A 19,496-nucleotide genomic window follows, 5' to 3' on the forward strand; every position below is an offset into this window, starting at 1 on the left:
TTGTTAATGTTTATTTTTGAGAGCGAGAGAGAGTGTGAGTGGGGAGGGGCAGAGAGAGAGAGAGAGAAGGAGACATAGAATCCGAAGCAGGCTCAGGGCCTGACGCGGGCCTGAGATTGTGACCTGAGCCACCCAGGTGTCCCTCCTTTGTATTTTTTAAAAAATTATTAAATAAACCACTTTTTTCCTCCTAAAATTATATGTAACTGAGAAAAGCGATATGGCCACATGGTAAAAAATCACCCAAACAACACAAAGAGTTACTCAGAAAAAATTAGTGTTCTTCCTACCCCGAATTCAGGCCACCAGGGCCCCTCTGCAGAGGCCGTCGCACTAGAAACCCGCCCCGGGGGAGGTGCAGCAAGCTGCCCAGGGCCCCAGGGCGGTAAAGTCAGGATCGGAACCCAGGCCCGACTGGCCTCTGTGCGCTTACCCTTCCAGCTGCCAGGTCGGTTCCGTCCAGTGAGTTGAGAGGCTCGTGTGCTCTTAAGAAATGGGAGGCTCGTTGGTGGGAGACTATCCTTCCCTGGAAGGCAGGTGAGGCATTGACCTTGGGAGCCACACACAGCCTGCGCTCAGAGTCTGGCTGTGCCCAGTAGCTGCAGTACACCTCGCGCGCCCGTTTCACTTCCATGTCCTCGTGCGTCCGAGTAGCAAGCAGCGCTCATCTCAGGGTGGTTTGAAAGAGCCATGGCAGCGTGTGGCTTCCTATGTGAGATCGAGTCTAGCCCAGGGGGCGGGGGAAGGTTTCCTAGTGTCACTAACGCGTGGCCTGGTTTGCCCCAAGACGCAACACCATGGGCTCTGAGCGGGACTCAGAGTGCACAGACATTTGCAGAGAGCTTAGTCCGTAAAGCCCTAGATCTTGGGCCAGGATGATATTGCAGCCCTTTCCCCAGGGCTTCACGATCTCTCCCCCGGCCCCGGCGGCCCCGGCAGCAGCCGGCCAGGACTGCTGGGAGCGGCATGTCTGGGGAGTGAACTGAGACTCAGACCGGCTGCTGGGTGTGGTTGGCGAGGGCAGGGAGTACCCGCGGCCGATCTTTGCCCAGCAGTGCTTTGCCTGCCTCCGAAGATCCCTGGACGCATCACGACTACCACGCCGCCCCCCACACGCCTCCATTCAGACACGTGTCCACGAGGCCGAGCCACCTTGAAACCGTTAAACACAGTCTCCTGGCAGGTCCTTCACCCCCACAGTGAGCCAGTTCCCGGCCCGTGCTCGCTGATGCTGGGTGAGCTCGTGGCGTCTGCTCTCAAACCCAGACAGCTTTCTGGGAGCTCAGCTCAGGCCTCCGAGACCGTCTCCACTTGTCACCAAGGAAGGCGCAGCCTGTGTAGATGTGTGCTGAATGAACATTCTCCACCTGGGCGGACTATACGGCGCACAGTCCCGAGCCTGTTGCGTAAAAGACACCACTCGTTCGCATATTTAGGTGTTTCCGCGGCTCCTGCGTGTGCCAGGCACTGGGGAACAGCAAGAACATACTGTTCTCATGGGGGAGGCTCGACAAGGAGCAGTACCTTAGACACTTCCAGGTAGTATGTCCTAGAAAGTTCTAGAAAGAAAGTAACAGGGAGCCGCGGGAGGGAGATCCAGAATGCTGAGGACAGTGCATGGCATGCAGAGAGGCCGGCCATCTGCCGTCCCCAGGTTTTCTCTTCTGTGCTCTGCGTCGCCTGCTCCCCCCACGCTGGGGCAGGCTCCCTGTAGATGCGGCTTCCCTCATCCGTGTCATCTAGTGTCTACAGCCTCTAGGCCACGGCCAAGCAACCAGTCTTGCCCCAAATCTAATCATCTTAAATCCACTTGTTTTCTCTGGATGCTTTTTTTCTTTTTAGCTGCTGCAATCAAACATAATTTAATTAACTTACCACCAGTAAATGGCTTTCCTTTGCTTGGCTAACAAATGAGCCACTTGGAAACTTACTTTGATTATAAGCTTATTCTCTCCCCTCTCTCTCTCTCTCCCTCTCTCTCTCTGCTGTTGTTGTTTTGTGAAGAAATTCTGCTCGGATGAGATGCACTGCTTGGAATCATCTCATTTTTGCCCCTGTGAGCTGGGAATGTTGTGATGTCAATGTGTGCTATATTGTATCATCACAGCCAGTAACGAACACAGAGTCTTGTCATGTGACAAAAGAGCCATCCACACCTCACTGAGCACGGCTAAAAGTGTGACATTTGAGGCCCACTTTGCCTGCTCTGACACAGCGCTGACGCCCCAGCGGTAAAAATGAAGAGGTAAAACAGGTAGTTGGGTGAGGTGCCATGGAGCCACCACACCCAGAGCTCCTGGGTCCCTGTCACAGCCGCTCAGCTCAGCCACCATGGCACGGAAGCCACTGCAGACAAGGTAGAGACAAGTAGGTGCGGTGAGGTGCCTGTGAAAGTTTATTCATGGACGCGGGAATTTACGTCCTAGAGTTTTCATAGGTCGTGAAATGTTCTTCTTTGGATGTTTTTCAACACACCAGAAAACAGAGAAACATCCTTAGCTTGGAAGACCATACAAAAACAGATACCGGGCAGAATTGGGCCTCTAGCTATCTGTCCACCCCTGGTCTAAATGGTAAATATGACTCTTGAAAGAGACTGAGGATCCTGCAAGGAAACATCTAATCACCACCGACAGTCACAGGTACTCAGCTCTCTCTGCATTCCTCAGGAATTAGGTCCAAGGAAGGGAGTTCAGGTTAACAGAAACACTCCAGGGGCCTCTCCTGAGGGGAGAGGGAGGGAAGGCAAGGTGTGCTAAAGGCCTAGCCTTTCGGGGGGGGGGGCTGGGGGAGAGGAATTAGAGCACATGGTGGTGAGGGAGATGCTTAGTATCCTGTTTGCAGGTAAAAGTATAGAAATACATAGACAATTCTAAACAAAGAGAACGGGGAAGAAGCTATGAATGGACCAGGAAAGTGAAGCACTTCCACACACACAAAGGAAGGTCTGGAGTGAATTTGACCAAACCAACAATGAAGGAAACAAAAACATCGTTAGTAAATAAGGACAAAAACAGGAGGAATGAGGGTACCCGCCATTACACTAAACGTGAACGGCCAAATTCTCCTGTGTCGTACAGAGACCAACAGATTAGAGTAAAACACAAAACCCGGTTATATGCTGTTTATAGGAAACATGCAGTGTAAACAAAGGTTAGGAATAAAAGGATGGGCAGAGAAATGTCAGGGGACCGTGAGCCAAAAGGAAGTATGAGTGGTGATATTAATTTCAGACAAGCTAGAATGTTTAAGACAAAAATGCTTGCCGAGATAGAGAGAGAGAGATCATGTAATGATAAAGGGCATGCTTACAAACTTGCACCTACCAAGCATATAAAAACAAAATCTGTTAGAAATCCAAGGAGAACTTGGTAAAAAATAAGTTAATTAATTAATTAATTAATTAATTAATTAATTAAATTAAAAAGGAGTGATAATTATAGTGGGCACGTTAGAATGCAGATTCCAGAATCAGACAGACCCACGGAACAACGGGTAAGGACACAGAGGCATAACACAATCCCTACACTTGATTTCTAGCTAAACAGGAGCCCTCAGATCCCTCAAACAGAGAAGACTCCTCCTTTCTTTTGGGGAACATTCACAAAACTAGACATTCAGCAAAAGTCATTTGAAAAATATTTGTAGAACGCCTACCATGTGCTGTTTTCAGGGCTGGGGATGTAACAGTGAATAAGGGACAAAATCCCTGCACTTGCAGAACTTAGATTCTAGTTGTACCTGTGGCCACAGAGAAAACTGTTGTGGGAAAGTAGAAGTCGTGAACCATTAAAATTAGAAATGAAGAATGAATTTAGATACATAGATGCATGCCGTATGTGTGTGTTCGTTTGTTTATTCTTTCATGCATTTGCTGCTTGGAAATTTGCAAGCGGTACATTGCTGTCCATTTGGTTAAGGCCATTTCTCATACCGTTCTGCAGTGTAGAATCCCTTAGTAATAACTCTTTTCTTTTTTGGTCCCTTGATGACATCGCAAAGAAAGTCTTCGATTCCTTTGCAGGTGACTTTAACAGCCATCTCCTACGTGGTAATCTGCTTTTTGAACAAACAGAACACGGGGCCAAGATAGATTCTTTCAGTACTAACAGTCTGTGACTAGGATCCGATTCGTTTTTTCAGTTGTATTTACTTTACCATCAGGTTCCTCCTTACGGCGACTCTCATTTTCTCTCTAGGGTACCGTGTGAAGTTTGTCTTTTAAGCGTAGGTATTTAAAGAAAACGATTGGGTACAGAATCTTTCTTTGCAGGTGTGCAAAGATCTGGTGAAAATAGAGGGCGGTGATTCTGGGCTGCGGTGGGGCTCCCGGGGGCCCCTGCTTCACAGCCACGCGCGGGTTCGGGCCAGCTGCCCGTCGCAGTGAGCCAGGCCGAGTGTCACAGGGCACCTGGCCTTGGTACAGAGGGGACATGCCCAGTCAGAGGGCCCACCCAGGGCCGCAGGGAGTGGGAGAGGAGCAGGTGGGTGGGAGGAGGTGGTCTGGTTCGGGAAAAGCACAGGGAACTAATGACCTTGAGCTGTGCCTTGTGCCTGGTCAGACTGGTGGGGGGGGGGGGGGGGGCCAGAGGCAGGCACTGTTTCTGTGGAGGCACAGAAAAAGGGCCTGTGGCCAGGGCGCCTGGCAGTTAGAGGCCAGAAGGGAGCCCCAAGGTGTGGGGGGCCACCAAGCGAAGCCACCAGCGGGCTGGGGCCTGGCGGAGGCTGAGGCTGCACTCAGATTGTGCTGGAGAAATCCCTTGAGGAGGGCCGGCCAGGGCGGCCTGCGGACAGGTGTCCGCCTGGGGTCCCCGTCCTTGTTCCCCATCACCTGGCCTGCATTCCCAGTCTCACTGTGGCCCGGGTACCCCAGGGGGAGCCGAGCAGTCTGGCCTGACTGAAGCCACTTACCCTCTGGGGCCCCATTTCCTCGTTTGTAACAATTGCATGGGAAGAGGCGGGGTGGCCGAGGGCTCAGTGCCGAGGACGCAGAGTGCCTGCCCTCAGTCTGCCCTGCCTTGGCCCACTTCTCACCTGTGGCTGCGGCCACACCCAGGGCCCCCCCTCCCCCTCCCTGCCCCATAGCTCGTGCAGCCCACCCGCATCATCCTCTGAGAAGCCAGGGGCCCCTGCCACTGCTGAGGCTCAGAAATCGCCTCGGAGCCCCCCCCACACCTGTGCTGCCCAGCCAGCCTGCTCCCGGTTGTGAAGGCGGGGGCGGGGGGGGGCGCCAGCTTCCTGAGACCACGAGGCGTTCCGGGCAGTGTGCTGAAGGGCAGCCTCCTCCCCCGCACTGCCTCACCCCTACCCGTGGAACTGAAGAAGCAGACATTAGTAGACGGGTGCTATTCTGCCTTCTGGCCACACTGTAAAACAAGAGAACAGGAACGACAGGGGCACTGCCTTTGAACTTGAACCCTTTGCAAACTGCCCCTGCAGCCCAGGGAGACCAGGAGGCAGCCAGCGAGAGGGAGCCCCTGGGCCCCTCCTCAGAGGGTCAGAAAAAGCCCGTTCACTCCTCACCTTATCCCGGATGCTTGGAAAAATACTGTGGTGATGTAGGTCAGTGAAGTGAGCAGCACCCACACCAGCAGGGTTTCGCCGCTCGCCGGGCCGCTCGGTCAGAGGAGAACGTAACACGCAGAGCCGGGGCCCTCGGCTTCCCCAGCCCGAGGCTTTTGTTGATGTAGCACTTAAACCCACGTTGGTGTTCCATGAAAGCCCTGAAGCTTTTTGAAGTTTCCCTGAAGTTAATAAAATTAGTCTGCCCACGCTGCCCGTCCCTGGCTTGGGAGGGGGTGGGAGATGGGTCCTCTGCTGCATCTGTGGCGTGTAGCTTTTTAAGTTAATATTCTAGAACCAAAAGAAAGGACGAGATGGGGGAGAAGGTGCAGTAAAAAGTCTTGTGAAATGCCTTGTGCTAACGGGTAACATGCCTGCCACCCCGGGGCCCTGGTCACTGTGCAGCCTGCTGTGTCCCAGCCTGAGGGGTGACCCGCACTGGGGCAGGGGGGGCGGGGGGGACCGAGGTGCAAGGCGGGGCTGTTGGCCCCTCCAATGAAACGTGCCCCCAGCCACAAGGCCGCTTGAGTGATCTACTTCTGCGCCCAAAGAGCCAAGAGTCTCCCCTCTGTCACCCATGTCTCCCCCACCCCCTGCACGTTTGCTGGGACCCCTCACGGGCCAGGGCCCCGCAAGCGTCTGGGGAGGGACGCAGGCCAGCTGCGGGTGGTGGTGGGCGGAGGCTGTCTGCAGGAAGGCTTGTCCGACCTGCGTCTGGGAGGACCGGGTGAGCCCGGGGGGGCTGGAGGGTGAAGCCGTGTTCCTTACGTTCATTAGCTTGATTGTGGGAACGTCTTCACGGGCATATACGTACATCTAAAAGCGTCAGGTTATGTACCTGAAACGTGTACGTGCTTTTACGTATCAGTTCCGCCTCGACGAAGTGTTAAAAGATGAAAGGCCGCAGGCACGACTGAGCTTTGCGGAGGCGCCACCAGCCCCGGTCAGGTACGCGCTCAGCACTGACTCAGGCACCCGGGGAGCGCAGCAGGTCGCTGCGGAGGAGACGGACGTGCCGCTTTCACAGACCCGTGTCCTGCTTGCGGGGAATAAACAACAGGCAGGGGCGTCTGGGAGGCTCAGTCAGTTGAGCGTCCAACCCTTGATCTCGGCTCAGGTCATGATCTCACAGTCGGGAGATCGAGCCCCGCGTCAGGCTCCGAGCTGAGCGCGGAGCCTGCTTGGGAGTCTCTCTCTCTCTCTTTCCCCCTCCTCGGCTTGTTCTCTCACTGTCTCTCTCTCAAAATAAATAAGCGTTAAACAAGAAACAGATAAAGCTATGGCATAGTATCAGGGAGCGATCTGTGCTCCGGAGTCAAGAGACGGAACCAGGGTTTGCAGAGGGGCCAGGGTCAGGGTGCCGGGGGGACACAGGCACAAAGAGCTTGATCGGGGCCTTGCTGGGCACCGGGGGCCTGTCCAGAGATGGGGACGGCCAGTGAGCACTCCGAAGGCAGTGGGCTGAAGACTGTGATCACCCTCCACGAAGGACACGCTTGAGCCCCTTGAGGCGGGAGCTTTGATTTGTCCTCTGCGACCCACCTGGCACATGGTAGGCTCTGAGTCAGCGTTTGTAGGAAGAGAGGAAGGACGTCGTTAGGAATCTGGTGGGGACCTTCTGCCTGTGTGGTCCCTGTGCTGCCTCCTAAGGCGGTTCTCTAGGCAGGTGTAGCCCCTCGTGCAAGGATTGTTGGCTTTGGTGCTGCTCGACCAGCCGTGGCGCCCAGGGCGGGCCCTGTGTCTCAGCCGGCCCTGTCTCACGGGTGAGCAAGGGCCAGGGACCCACCCGCCATGCCCAGGGTGCCCCCGGGCGCCCCCGTGGCACCAGACTTGCCTGCTTTCCCAGCTTGGAGGGGGTCAACGCCGTCTGGCCCTTCTTCAGCACAGGCTGTGCAAAGGCCCAGCAAACTTGGGCTTGAACTTGCACCGTGCCACCGCCTCTGGTGTCTGCAGTTCCTCCGATCTCTCTCGCCCCTGCCGACAAGGGGGCTCGAGGGCTCCGTGGGCCCCTGATGCCTCCGTTAGAGGCTGAGGTGCTCTGAGGCACTGTCTTCGTCCTAACGGCTGGTGGCCTCCGAGTAGGGCAGGCCGAGTTTGGGACGGGGGTGGCGGCACTAAGCACCCCTGGTCGTGGGGATCCTGGAATGGCCAGTCCGGAGTCAGTTCGGCTAAACATGCCGGGCACCTGCTGTGCCCGGCTAGGCTGCCCAGTGTGGCCCCTGCCAGGCTGGGAATGGGGCTCCACATGCAGGCCGCCCTGGGGTGTGGGGGCAGGGGTCCCCGGAGCCACCTCCATCCAGGGCCCCCGGCGGCCCCCGCGATCGGGGCAGGGCCCGCAGCGGGCCAGCCCACGGGAGAGCCGTGCTGGGGCTGAGCCTGAAGGACAAGGGGTTCCCGAGCAGGGGTGAGAGTTGTGAATTATAAAGGGCTGTGCGAGTGGAAATGATTATTCTTATCGTTATTTGTATCCGATTCATCCATCACCGGGGAGAGGAGGAATCCAAGTGCCTTTTATCTGGCGCTATGAATCAAATAGAAGAGGGTATGTTTTTCTAAAAGGGTTTTAGGGTAAATGGGACAGTTTCTGCCTCTCCCAGCAATCTATCTGGGGCCCTTGGCCAAGTCTTGGCATCTTGGGCAGAAGGGAGTGGTTTCTGGGGTTGGGGACAGCCTGGCCCACAGGGGTGGCCCACGAGCCTGGGCCTCAGGAGGAGAGCAGCCCCCCCCCCACCCCCCCGCCACTGGAAGGGCTTCCAGCCTCCATGCTGCTTCCCCAGGCCGGCGCCTGCTCAGACTCAGCCCTGGTCCCCAAAAGCCCCCAAGCCGGTGCACGGGGCCTGGAGAGCAGGAAGAAGCCTCCGCGTTTCCCCTGTGGCCCCCATGCGGGACCCAGGATGCAGGCCCCCCAGGGCGAGCACGGGCCCTGCTCTAAACTAGCAGCAGATCTCAAGAAGCTCTTGTGAGCCCTTTTGAGGTCATGTGGGGGAGGGTCTAGTGTTTAACACGCATGCGCGCGCGCGCACCCACCCAGCCACCCACACACACACACACACACACACACACATCCCTCTTTCTCTTTTACACAGAGGAGGGCATCACGGAGAGGAGGCCATGGGGCTGTGGCGCAGACGCGGGCCGGGCCAGCGAGGGGCTCTGGGCAGAGCGGGGAAAGCCTTGACTGAAATGCACATGCGTTTAGCAGGAGGTGGTGGCCGAGCCCGGGGTTCTCAGACACTCCTTGTGGGACGGGAAACCAGAGAGAGGGCAAGGCAGGTTCTAGAATGTGCTGATGCAGGCGCAAGTGTGGATGTCATCCTCTCAACCTGGGGGGTCTGAGCAGGCCTTCACGAGGAGAATGCTGCTAGGCCCCCGTAGACGAAGGCGGGGGGCAGACAGGGCAGGGTGGGCTCCGAGTTCAGCCTGCCCCGCTCGCTCTGGCCGCACCCTGCTGGGCCTCCAATCCACATCCGTGGAGCAGGCGGGCTCCTTCCCGTCACTGCCATGTGCCAGGCGTGAGCCACAGACGGCTCTGACCACCAGCGTCGTGGTGTGGGACGGCAGCCCAGCCTCGCCCACACGCGCTGATGCTCTCTCTGGGGCCGGGTGTGTGGGGACAGGTGATGGATGACCACAGCGTGATCGGCCGCTCCCTCTTCAAAAAGGAGACCAGCATCCAGCTCTTCGTGGGCCTCAAGGTGCACCTGTCCACCGGGGAGCTGGGCATCATCGACAGCGCCTTCGGCCAGAGTGGCAAGTTCAAGATCCGCATCCCTGGTGAGTGCGGTCCCGTGGCCTATGGTCCCGTTAGCTTGTGGCTGAGATCTGGAGCGGGGGGGGGGGGGGGGGGGGGGGGGGGGGGGGGGGGGGGGGGGGTCCTGGAGGGGCTTGGTGTGGAGTTAGCCTCCAGGCAGAGCCAGGGTCAAGGCCTGAGTCCGAGCCCCTGGGTACCACAGAGGGGGCGCCTAGGGTGTGCTACCCGGCCTGTCTGTGAAGTATGGCACCAGACCGATGTCACGGGTGCTTGGGCGGAAAAGTTGGGGGGTGAGACCGCCAGGGGCCTGGCACACCGCCCCCCGCCCCCAGCCGGTGCGGCTCCCCGAGCGTCAGCGGCCCCTCCTTTCCGGCCCAGTGGAGACCATCAAGGGCTGAGGCTCTGTGTGACCTGAGTCGGTGGCGGGGTCAAGGCTGTGCACTTGCTCTTGGGAATCGGACCCTTGGATTTCTTCCGGCCAGCCCTCCATCCCATCTCCCGAGCATGTACCCCACACCCATGATCTTCACCCGGCCGCCACAGTCGTGGGAGGGGATGGGTGGGAGTGCGTTCGGTGGCATTGACCTTGCCCCACGGAAGAGAGTCGGTGTGTGGGCCTCGGCCAGGGCAAGCGGGGAAGACCCCTCTGGGGCGGGACAGCTGAGCTGGGGCCTGACCCAAGGGAAGCAGGGAGCCCCACCGACGCCAAGGGAAGGAACATTACGTGGCAAGAGGGGGTCTGCACGGAGGCCGAGCTGCGATGCGCACTTGAGGGCGGCTTGCTTGGCACGTAGCTTACGGCCCCCGGTTGTCAGGCCTGTGGCGGGTGGAAGGCTTTTACAAAGAAGCCCTGACCCCGCAGCAGACGCCACCCTGCCTGCGTACCTGAGGGCCTGGGTCGCTCTGTGGGGGCCGGAAAGCCGTGGGGACCTTCCGCCCAGTCAGCACCGTGATGCTGGTGAACCGCGCCGTGAGTGAAATCTCCAGGTAGGGTGGTGGCCCGGCCAGGCCACGGAGCCGGAACGTGGCTCCCCAGCGGGCCACATTGGCGCCCTCTGCTCTCCTGAGCGCCTGGCCAGGGGCCCTTACCTCCCGAGTGGCTCCTCCAGCCCAGGGGTCCTGTGTGGCGCGTGCCCGCGCATGAGGAAGGGCGGCGGGCTCCAGAGGCCTGCGTCCCCAGGCCACTCGGATCTGCCACGTGACCGCACCCCGAGGTCTCCGTCAGGGCGGGGCTCAGCTCCGTCACCGGCAGAGATAGTCCCTTGGGGCGGACAAGGTGACCGCGTCCCATCCCGTCCAGTCCTCTCCGCTGCTCCTGGCTGTCACCTCACTGCAACCCGCGTCCGCAGAGCTGCTCTGGGTTCCAAGAAACACAGGGCACGAGCCGGGCGGGCCAAGGCCCAGACTCCAGCTCGCAGGGCCCTGGGCCTGCCCCTGCGGGGGCTCACTGGGAAGGAGGGGTACAGGGCACCCGGAGGGCAGGAGGGGAGCTGCCTGGAGTTGGGGGGCCGCACCCCGGAGCACTCACCCCTCCCCCGCGGCGGGGCCTGCTGGTGCAGACAAGGGAAGGCCAGCACCGTCCGTCTCCTGTTTTGGGGGTGCGTAGGCTCACGCCGACCTTCCCCTCAGCACCCCTTCCCCCAGCCCAAGGCAGACCCCGAGTCGGGGCGTCCTCAGAACGGGCCAGGGTACAAGAGGAGGCTTGTCTGGGGCCCTGGGTGCTGGGGCGGGAGCGCAGGGGGCGGCCGGGGCTGCGGCTTCAGTCAGCTCAAGGTCACATTCCTTCGTTAGATCAGTGTTGCCGTTTTAATAGGTCTGCTTCCTGTTTGTGGCTTTTAAGCTTCTTATTAAATGTAACCGGGCAGATTCCTTCATCTCCCCCGCCCCACTCCCCACCTCCCCTCCTGCCTGTCTTTCCCTGCCGATTCCTCCCGTGAAGAATTACGTTTTAGCTGTTTGAAGTGCGTGCGTCGTGAAGGCTCTTCGGTGAGCCCGGGATGCCCGGTGCCAGGCGGGGGCGGGGCGCGGCCCGCGGACGGGGCGCGTGTGGAGGCCCTGGGTTGGGGCCTTGCTGGGTCCGGCCCCCCGGAGCTGGAGCGGCTGGCGGGGGGGGGGGCGCCCCAGCCCGCAGGGTGCCCTCCCCTGCGCCCCTGCCCTCCAGCGCCTGCGCCCTCGGGTGGCAGGGCCACGTCCCGACAGAGACAAGCAGGGACCCCAGGTGGCAGGCGAGAGGGTGGTGGCGACCGAGCTGCGGGGTCTCAGCCGTCTAACCGCACCTGACGTGATGTGCGTGTGGCCCACGGACCTTGTAACTCCCGCTTGAACTTCGAGACGGACACTCAGCCTCCAGCCCACACGGCAGAGGGGAGCCCGACCCAGACGCCGCGTTGTCTGGGGCCCCGGAGGCCGGCCTCTGCGAACAGGGTCCGGAACTGGGCCCGTCGCTCCCGGGGTCGGCGGGCCAGCGAGAGTCCCATCCAGGGAGCCGTCCCGGGAAGTCTCGGGGGGCCTCGAGGTCAGAGGGCCCCACGTTTGCAGAGCTGCTCCCTTCAAGAGAGCGGCCTCCGTTTGTAAGTCGTGGGAGGCTGCGAGGCCCTGTGAGATGAGCTGGGGACCCACGGGGTCACGTTCCTGCAAAGCGAGGGGGCCGACGGCTGCGCCGGCAGAGAAGAGGGTCCCGTCCGCGGCTTGGTGTCTGCGCTTCCCACGTGCTGCTTCCGTGCCGGGCGTGTCATCGTGGAGCCGGGTCCGGTGGCCTCCGTCTCCGGGTGGGCCTCGGGAGCAGGGGGCCGAGCACCTTGCCCGTGGCCCCGGTGGGTGGCAGGAGTCTGGGCTTCGGAGAGCTGGCACCACGGGGCCACGTGTGGTTGGAGACCCTGGCGCCGGGCGGCCTGGCCCGCCCTCCACACCGGTGTCCCCGCAGCTGCTCCCACTCTGAGAGGCAGCCCGGACCCCCTCGGCCCAGCAACTCCTGTCGCGTGACTTGGGGCTCTGGCGCTCTAGAGGGGACGTTAGGGGAGAGGGCGCAGTCTGCCAGCTCTGCAGACCTGAGGGGAGGCTCAGGGCCGGGGCTGCAGGGACCACTGGACAGAGTGCTGCCCACAGGCGCGTACCTGCGGGAGAGAGGACACAGGCCAGCGGTTTGCGGTCACCGTGGTGGGGTCCCTAGGGCCATCCGAGAGGAGGAAGGGGCACATTTCCCAGAGGAGATGCTGCCCAAGCGGGGAGTGAGGGGGAAGGGGAGAAGGGCGGGGGTGGAGGGAGCCGGAATCGGATGTGTGGCCGTGGCCAGGCCCTGTGGCCAGTGGGCGGGGCCGTGGATGGCGCAGTGCCAGCCCCGGGCCCCGTTTTCTGCAGTCTCACGCTAGCTGTGTGACAAGCCGCCTCACCTCCTCCCGAGCACCTGCGTGTGCCCCGACTCCGGGGCAGCCCTGCACCTCCATTCGTCTGTCTCTCGTCGGCCGTGTCAGGCCCTGTCCGAGCCCTGGAACGTGTCAGGGGGGAGGGAGGTCCTGGACGTCGGCTGTGGGAGGAAAGTCCCGGCCCGCCTGGACCGCCTCTTCCGCACCCGGCTCTCGGTGCCCGGCTGGCCCAGGAGGGTAGGCGGGCCAGGCCGGGGCCGCGGGTGCCACAGGCCCAGGTCCTCCGAGGGGACCCCCCCGCTCGGAGCTTCGGCCCCTTGGTGCTGGGACGGAGGGAAAATCCGGGTTTCCGAGAAGGGAGTGGGGCCCCTGAGCCCTGCCCGCCGTAGCCGGCCCGTCACAGGCTCTACGAGCGGCGGCTGGGCACCTGTCCTCGCCAGGGGCCCCACGGCACAGCAGGGAGAGCTAGCATCTCCCAAGCCGAGATGGGCTCTGCTCCCACTTATTGATCCTGGAAGACACGTTGTGTGTGATTAAAAGCGAGGACGATACATCCCCTCCTGATGGAAAAAGGAGGCCCTTGGCCTGAGCAGGTGACTAGTGAACCGCCCCACGCGTGGCTTCCGAGTGCTGTCTGGGGAAACTCTTGCGCCGGCGTCCCAGGGCCGCTAGGGGCCTGCACCGTGGGGACCCCCGGCGGGGGCAGCGGCGGCCAGGAAAGCAGCAGGTGCAGGCGGACCCACGCGGGGGCAGCGGGGGCATGGACGGCAGCCACTCCGGAGCCCTCACTCTGCAGGGAGCGCCCCCGTGGACAGAGCCACTTCGGGTTTGGGCCACTCTGTCCGTGGATCCCCCCTTAGCCTCCCGTAGATTGGCTCGCACGAGCAGGTGGGGGGAGACCCTGTCCCCGTGCCCGGAGGAGGAGGGGCTCAGGACGTACACGCTGAATAAGGGCGCGGCGGCAGTCGGCCGGGACGTGTGCGTTCCTTCCGTGTCTGTGATTCAGTGTCAGAGTGAGCAGTTTTTTTATTTTTTATTTTTTTTTTTTATTTATTTCTAGGAGAGAGAGAGAGAGAGACAGCGTGAGCAGGGGAGGGTCAGAGAAAGAGGGAGTCACAGACTGAAACAGGCTCCAGGCTCCGAGCTGGCAGTCAGCACAGAGCCCGACGCAGGGCTCGAACCCACGAACCGCGAGATCATGACCTAAGCGAAAGTCGGACGCTTAACCGACTAAGCCACCCAGGCGCCCCCAGAGTGAGCAGTTTTAAACGTAGTTACTCTGGGCCGTCCAGCGTCCTATATTTTGCGTATAACAGCATCATTTACACTTTGCAAACAATCCGAGGGGAGATGCTATTATCATTACGGTTATTGAAATTCCCATTTTACCAGTGAGGAAACAAGCACAGAGAGGTACAGGGGCATTCCCAGAATCACACAGCCGTGGAGTCCCAGCAGTGGGATTCGAATGTAGGCCGTTTGGCTCCAGGGTCCTCCCTCTTCCCCCTCTGCTCCCTGCCTCTGGCAGTTCACCTTCTCGTCCACCTGCTCAGGGCCCAACGTGAATTCCAGAAGCTCCAGTTTTGGCTCAGACCCCCCTTCCCCGGGGTAAAGGAATGCCCTGGACCTCAGTTTTCCTGTATAAAAATGGGGAGCACTCCCCACCTTCAGGGTTGTGATGGATGAGTGACAAAATGTATGCAACGTACCTGCATCCTTACAAGAGTTGCGTAACTGAGTTTCTCTCCCGCGGGACGGGGGCGGGGGGCCAGCGGAGCCCCTCTGACTCCCCCGGGGAGTGAGGCTCAGGGTGAGATCGTTAGTTCGGTATCTGTGTGGAGTGAAGTTTGGTATTCGTGGTTCTCGGTACACGGACTAACTCTTAGGTGGTCTCTTCCAGCCTCTGGCTGGTGGGTAAGCCCTCACTTCTGTGCCTTCTGGAACCCCTGCTCGGTGGCCCCCGGCCTGGAGTCCCCTGACGTGTCGTGGGAGTGCGTCAGGCACTGACACGCAGAAATGTGTCCGGCTGTGACCGGCCAGCCCCTCTCGTCTGGACCAGAGTCCCGGCTCGTTGGCACGGCCTGTGGCTTCTTCCCCTCCGCCTTCCGCCAGACGCCTCCGCCGCGCCCACCCTGCCCGTCTTGGCCGCGTGCTGCCCTTCAGGCCGTTGTAGGCCCGCAGCGGCTGCCCCTCATTCTGCCGTCTGTGCAGGGTCCTCTGGGCTCGGCTCAGATGCCACCTCCGGTCCGCTGTCCCCACCCACAGTGCCACCGCCCCCTCTCCGCACAGGCAGATCTGGATGCCGCCCGCCTCCCCCACCCCCCACCATGCACCGCTGTGCGGGGAGCAACCCGAGGGGGCAGTCTGGTGTTGACGCGTGCTGACTGCTCGGTGTTGGGTGAGCGGGCGAGTGGGCGTGCCGCTGCGGACGGCCACCCGGTCACCTGGGTCACCGGGTCACCTGGCTGAGCTGAGAAAGGGGCAGGTGAAGTCTCTATTGCAGGTAACGGGACGTTAACTCGGTGCCCCGTGTGCCTGAAAAGGTCCAGGGGCGGCGCTCTGTCCCAGGCGTGGCTCTTAGACCCCAGTGTCCTCAGGCTCAGCCCTGCCCTCCTCCAGGCAGCCCCCCAGGCAGGCTCCTCCTGGAGCGGCCTTCCCTGCTGCGTGTCTCTAGTCTCATGGGGAGACTGCTTTCCTCTAGCAGCCTCACCAGAGCGCGGCCCCGCTCCCCTTCCCCGACCAGCACCGCGGCCAGACCGTGCACCTGCCCGCCCGCCGGCCCGCGTCACGGCTCCTCCTGGCGCCAGGGTGGCCCCTGCTTCCCCTGGGAAGCTCAGGACCCGTCGGACCCGCCACAAGCGGCAGGATCAGGTTTTGGCCGCGAGCCGGCGTGCCCCACGATGCTGACCTTGCGCCGGGGCGGCCTCCCACCTGTCCCCGGGCGCCTCCCCCAGGCCGATCCCGAGCCGAGGCTCCGTGTCCCCGGGGCCCATGCTGTGTCGAGTCAGCCGCAAGCGCGGTGGCCTTTGGTGGACGACACCACTGCAGCTGTCACAAGCCCCCTCTCCCCAGCCCCGGCCCGACGGCCCGTTATTCTCACCAGCCACGGCGCCGACTCGGGCGCCGACAAGGAGTCGGGGTTTCAGAGTCGGCGGTGACCTAACCGGCCTCAGGCCCAGCGCCACTCGTGACTGCTGAGACCCGTGGTGGCTGCAGGTGACGGCTCTGGCCCTAGACCACACGCTGGCCTCCTCTTGTCGGGGTGGGGGGGGACACCCCCACACGAGGGTGCAGGGACTGCATCCAGATAAGACGTGTTAGGTGGTTTGAAGCAAGATCACAGACTGTTTATTTATAACCTAAAGTAACAGTCATGTTCATTCAGGGAATTGCATTTAAAGAAAAGTGCCAGGAAGAGAGACAGGTTCCCTGCAAAGGCTGCAGTTTATGCAGTGGAGACGGCAGGGGGGGAGGGGGTGCACAATTCTGTATTCGGATTCTTTTCGTCACTATTATTATGCAAGCTTTTCTTCCCTTGTCGTGTTTTACTCCGCAAGCCCGGTCCCGAGCTGAGACCAGAGCTCGGCTGGCACTGCAGCGCTTCCCTTACCAGCCTGTGACCTCGGGTTAGTTCCCTCATCCACAAAACGGGGATAGTGGGGGTGCCCTCCGCCGGCGCCCTGTGATCTGAGTGCACAGAAAACCTTGGTGGCCGTCACCTTACACGCCCGTCGGCCCCCATGTGAGGCGCCTGTCGCGCGGCCTCCCTGCTCCTTGCTGGTGTGACGCGTGAGAAGTGGCACCGGATGTTTCCATCTGCAGAGCTTTGGCTGATGATGTTGCCATGTCGCAGTGTCTTTACAGAGGTGCAGAGGGGCGCCCGGGGGGCTCAGGCGGTTGAGCATCCGACTTCGGCTCCAGTCATGATCTCACAGTTCGTGGGTTCCAGCCCTGCGTGGGGCTCTGTACTGACAGCTCAGAGCCTGGAGCCTATTTCAGATTCTGTGTCTCCCTCTCTCTCTGACCCTCCCCTGCTCATGCTGTGTGTCTCTCTCTCAGAAACAAATTTTAAAAATTTTAAAATATAATAAAAATTTAAAGAGGTCCAGAGAAGAAGGGAAGTGGGGGAGAGGATGTGGGTCACAGCCCCGTGTGCTCGCGGAGGTCTGCCAGGATTCGCCACCCCGCCTTCCTGCCGCGGGGTCTCAGTACCTCCTAGACTCTGACCTTCAGATGCCCAGAGTGTAAGCCCTTCTCCTACCCCGACAGACAGCGCTGCACCCGCTGTGGCTCCCGTGGCTCTGGTCGAAGGTCTCGTTCACCCAGCACCAATTCCTCAGCGCCAGGCGCTGAGACCTGAACGCAGAGCCCGGGCTCCGTCCTCAGCTGCTTGGTCCCCAGCCGCACCCTAGGGAGGCAGCTTCCTCAGGCCTCGCGCCAGGCCCGTGGCGGTGCCCCGTCTGTGACCGGGCAGGCGGGAGCCGAGGGCTTGGGGCAGGGGGCTTCTCCGATCCTTAAAGGATGAGTTGGCCTTTGCTAGACTCAGGAGCCGCCTGTGCGCCCCCTGAGGGCAGGCTCCCTGTGGGTCTGTGCACCCCCAGAGCTCTGCACACCAGAGGCAGGCCGGCCGGCTGGGAGGCACAGACCGAGGCAAAGGCACTTGGTAGGAGGCTGGGGAGCGGGCTGCCCAGGGTCGCTGTCAGGCACTAGGGAGCCACCGAGGATGTGGGGCAGGGGAGGCCAGGGTCTGAGGGGGGCCGAGGGTAATGATGGTACTGGTGCTCCGAGGGGGCCAGTGGGAGCCGCTGACACTTCACCGCAAGCATGGCGGACTCTGGAAGGCACTTGGCTGGGAGAAAAGAGAGTTGAGGAGAGGTGAGGGGTGAGAGTGGAGGCTTCAGAAACTCCCTATAAAAAGGAAAACAAGCCATCCGTCTTCCTCGCTGGCGTCTTCCCCCGACGGTGGCCTTTACGGCCCTCGGCCCCCATCTATGGGGAAGTCTGCTCTGAAACCTAACCCCGCAGCAGGCTAGCTGCTTCCAGCCCCCCGCTCTCTGGGAGGAGCGGCCCCTGACCAGGGCCAGCGTCTCCTGGAAGCCGTCCTGATGGAGGAGGCCCTTCACCAAGAGCAGAGAGCACTTCGGGGTATCTTTCTTTCCCCCAAACCAGTGACCACCCTCCTCCCCCTTTGGCCACTGAAGTCTTTCAAAGCAATTGTAAAAATTATATGAACCCCATCGAAGAACTGTTACAACAATGTTTATACCCAGTGTTGGAAACAAAGACAGTGATATTATAAATAATTGTAGATGATGAAGATAGGCAAGGAAAAATAACATCATTAAAGGAATCTTACAAGACGGCCCGTTCACAAAGATGGATGGAGTAACACAATACATTAAAAATATCTGCAATTAACATAAACACGGCGCAGTGGACAGAAACCATCTGCCACCGGCCTCCCCCGGGCACAGTCCCCTGTCCACCCGGGTGGCACCAGGGGCTTTGTGCTGTGGCCCTGCTGGGAACGGAGCCTCCCCGGGTGGGGGGGATCATCTAGGGCAGGTGCCCCCATGGTGCACGGAGGCCTGTGGCCAGGGACCCACTTAGAAGGAATTCCATGAACAAAAGGGAACCCAAGGACCGAGGAAGAGTCTTCTTTGGAATCATGGAGCTTCCTCTGGGAAGCCCGCCCTGACCTCCAGTGAGGCTGAGCCTCATCGACTGTCCCCGGGGCTCCCACCGCCACACAGCACGGCGACCTTGTTTCCCCGGTAGGAGAAAGGGCCCTGCGGCCACCGGCGCCTCTCAGGCCGGGTGTGTTGGGAGCAAGGGGCCAGGACTCGTGTGGCAGCGGCGCCGGAGGCCCAGCGTGACAGCCGCGGTCCCCTCGTCACCCCGGTGGAGATGAGGCACTGAGGCCGGGGGCAGGGGCCGCCAGGGCACAGCCGTGGTGACATCACAGCTCATGTCCCTGCACCTCGTGGTCCTTTTAGTCAGTATTCGATTTTTGAAAAATAGAAATAAGATCTGTAAGCCTGAAAGGCCTTGGCCCCACGGAACAGACCAGAACAGACCGCCTGAAACCAGCAAGGTCAGGGAGTCCCTCATGGTCCCCCTCCCTTGTGTTAAGGACAGAATGGTGCCGATAAAGTGAAGCCCCCCCCCCCCGTGCGTCTTCCTGCTCTGCCTGCACACCGTGCCTCCAGCGTCCACGGTCCCTGAGCGTTTTCCATGTTGACAGCCTCCCGCTGAACCAGGTGTCGAGGGGCCCTCGCTGTTCGGGGCCGCGTTCCGGGTGACCCGTGGTCTCCGTGTGCCACGGTGGGCGTGCCCGTCACCGGCTGAGCAGTGTCGGGGCATTTGCGTAGGCGCCAGGAGCGCACTTGTCTGGTCCTCGCATGTGCTCAGCCGTGGGCAGGGGCCCCTCCCCCGCCCCCACCCCTCCAGCCCGGGCCCTGCCCCACCCACCCCTTCTTGCCAGAGGAGGAGCCAGTCACTGGGCTTCCGGAGCCGCTCTGTCCCCAACGCTTGCCCAGGGTTCTCGGAAGCCCAGGATTGGCACGGGATGTCAGGCCTTTGTGGGGACCCCTCCAGCCTCCCCGGAAGAACAGACCCGGGGGATTCTCATCAGCTCTCGGAGGTGAAGGGAAACCTGGGTGCTTAACTGGAAATCGGGCCCCTGGTTCGCTGTGTCTGATTTCTGCCCAAGGCCGCTTCCCGCCTGTAGCCCGAAGTCGGATCCCTGTGGGCCTGTAGCCGCTTCGTAGCCCTCCAGCCTGTCGCACTGCCTAACGGACGGGAAGTACGTGCCGGGGAGG

The 19,496-nt window shown here is 60.8% G+C and overlaps 1 protein-coding gene across 1 annotated transcript in view; it reads left to right on the top strand.

Annotated features, from left to right (window-relative positions):
- The window catches only part of EEFSEC (eukaryotic elongation factor, selenocysteine-tRNA specific), a 215,008-nt gene that overhangs the window by 174,937 nt on the left and 20,575 nt on the right, over nucleotides 1-19,496 (top strand). The window contains exon 6 of the mRNA XM_039248618.1: nucleotides 9,180-9,336. Within this exon, the coding sequence (XP_039104549.1) occupies nucleotides 9,180-9,336 (157 nt within the window). The remainder of the gene's footprint in view (nucleotides 1-9,179; nucleotides 9,337-19,496) is intronic.

Source organism: Hyaena hyaena, unplaced genomic scaffold, assembly GCF_003009895.1.
Source record: "Hyaena hyaena isolate Hyena2069 unplaced genomic scaffold, ASM300989v1 scaffold_316, whole genome shotgun sequence".
In the NCBI taxonomy this organism is placed as follows: domain Eukaryota; kingdom Metazoa; phylum Chordata; class Mammalia; order Carnivora; family Hyaenidae; genus Hyaena; species Hyaena hyaena.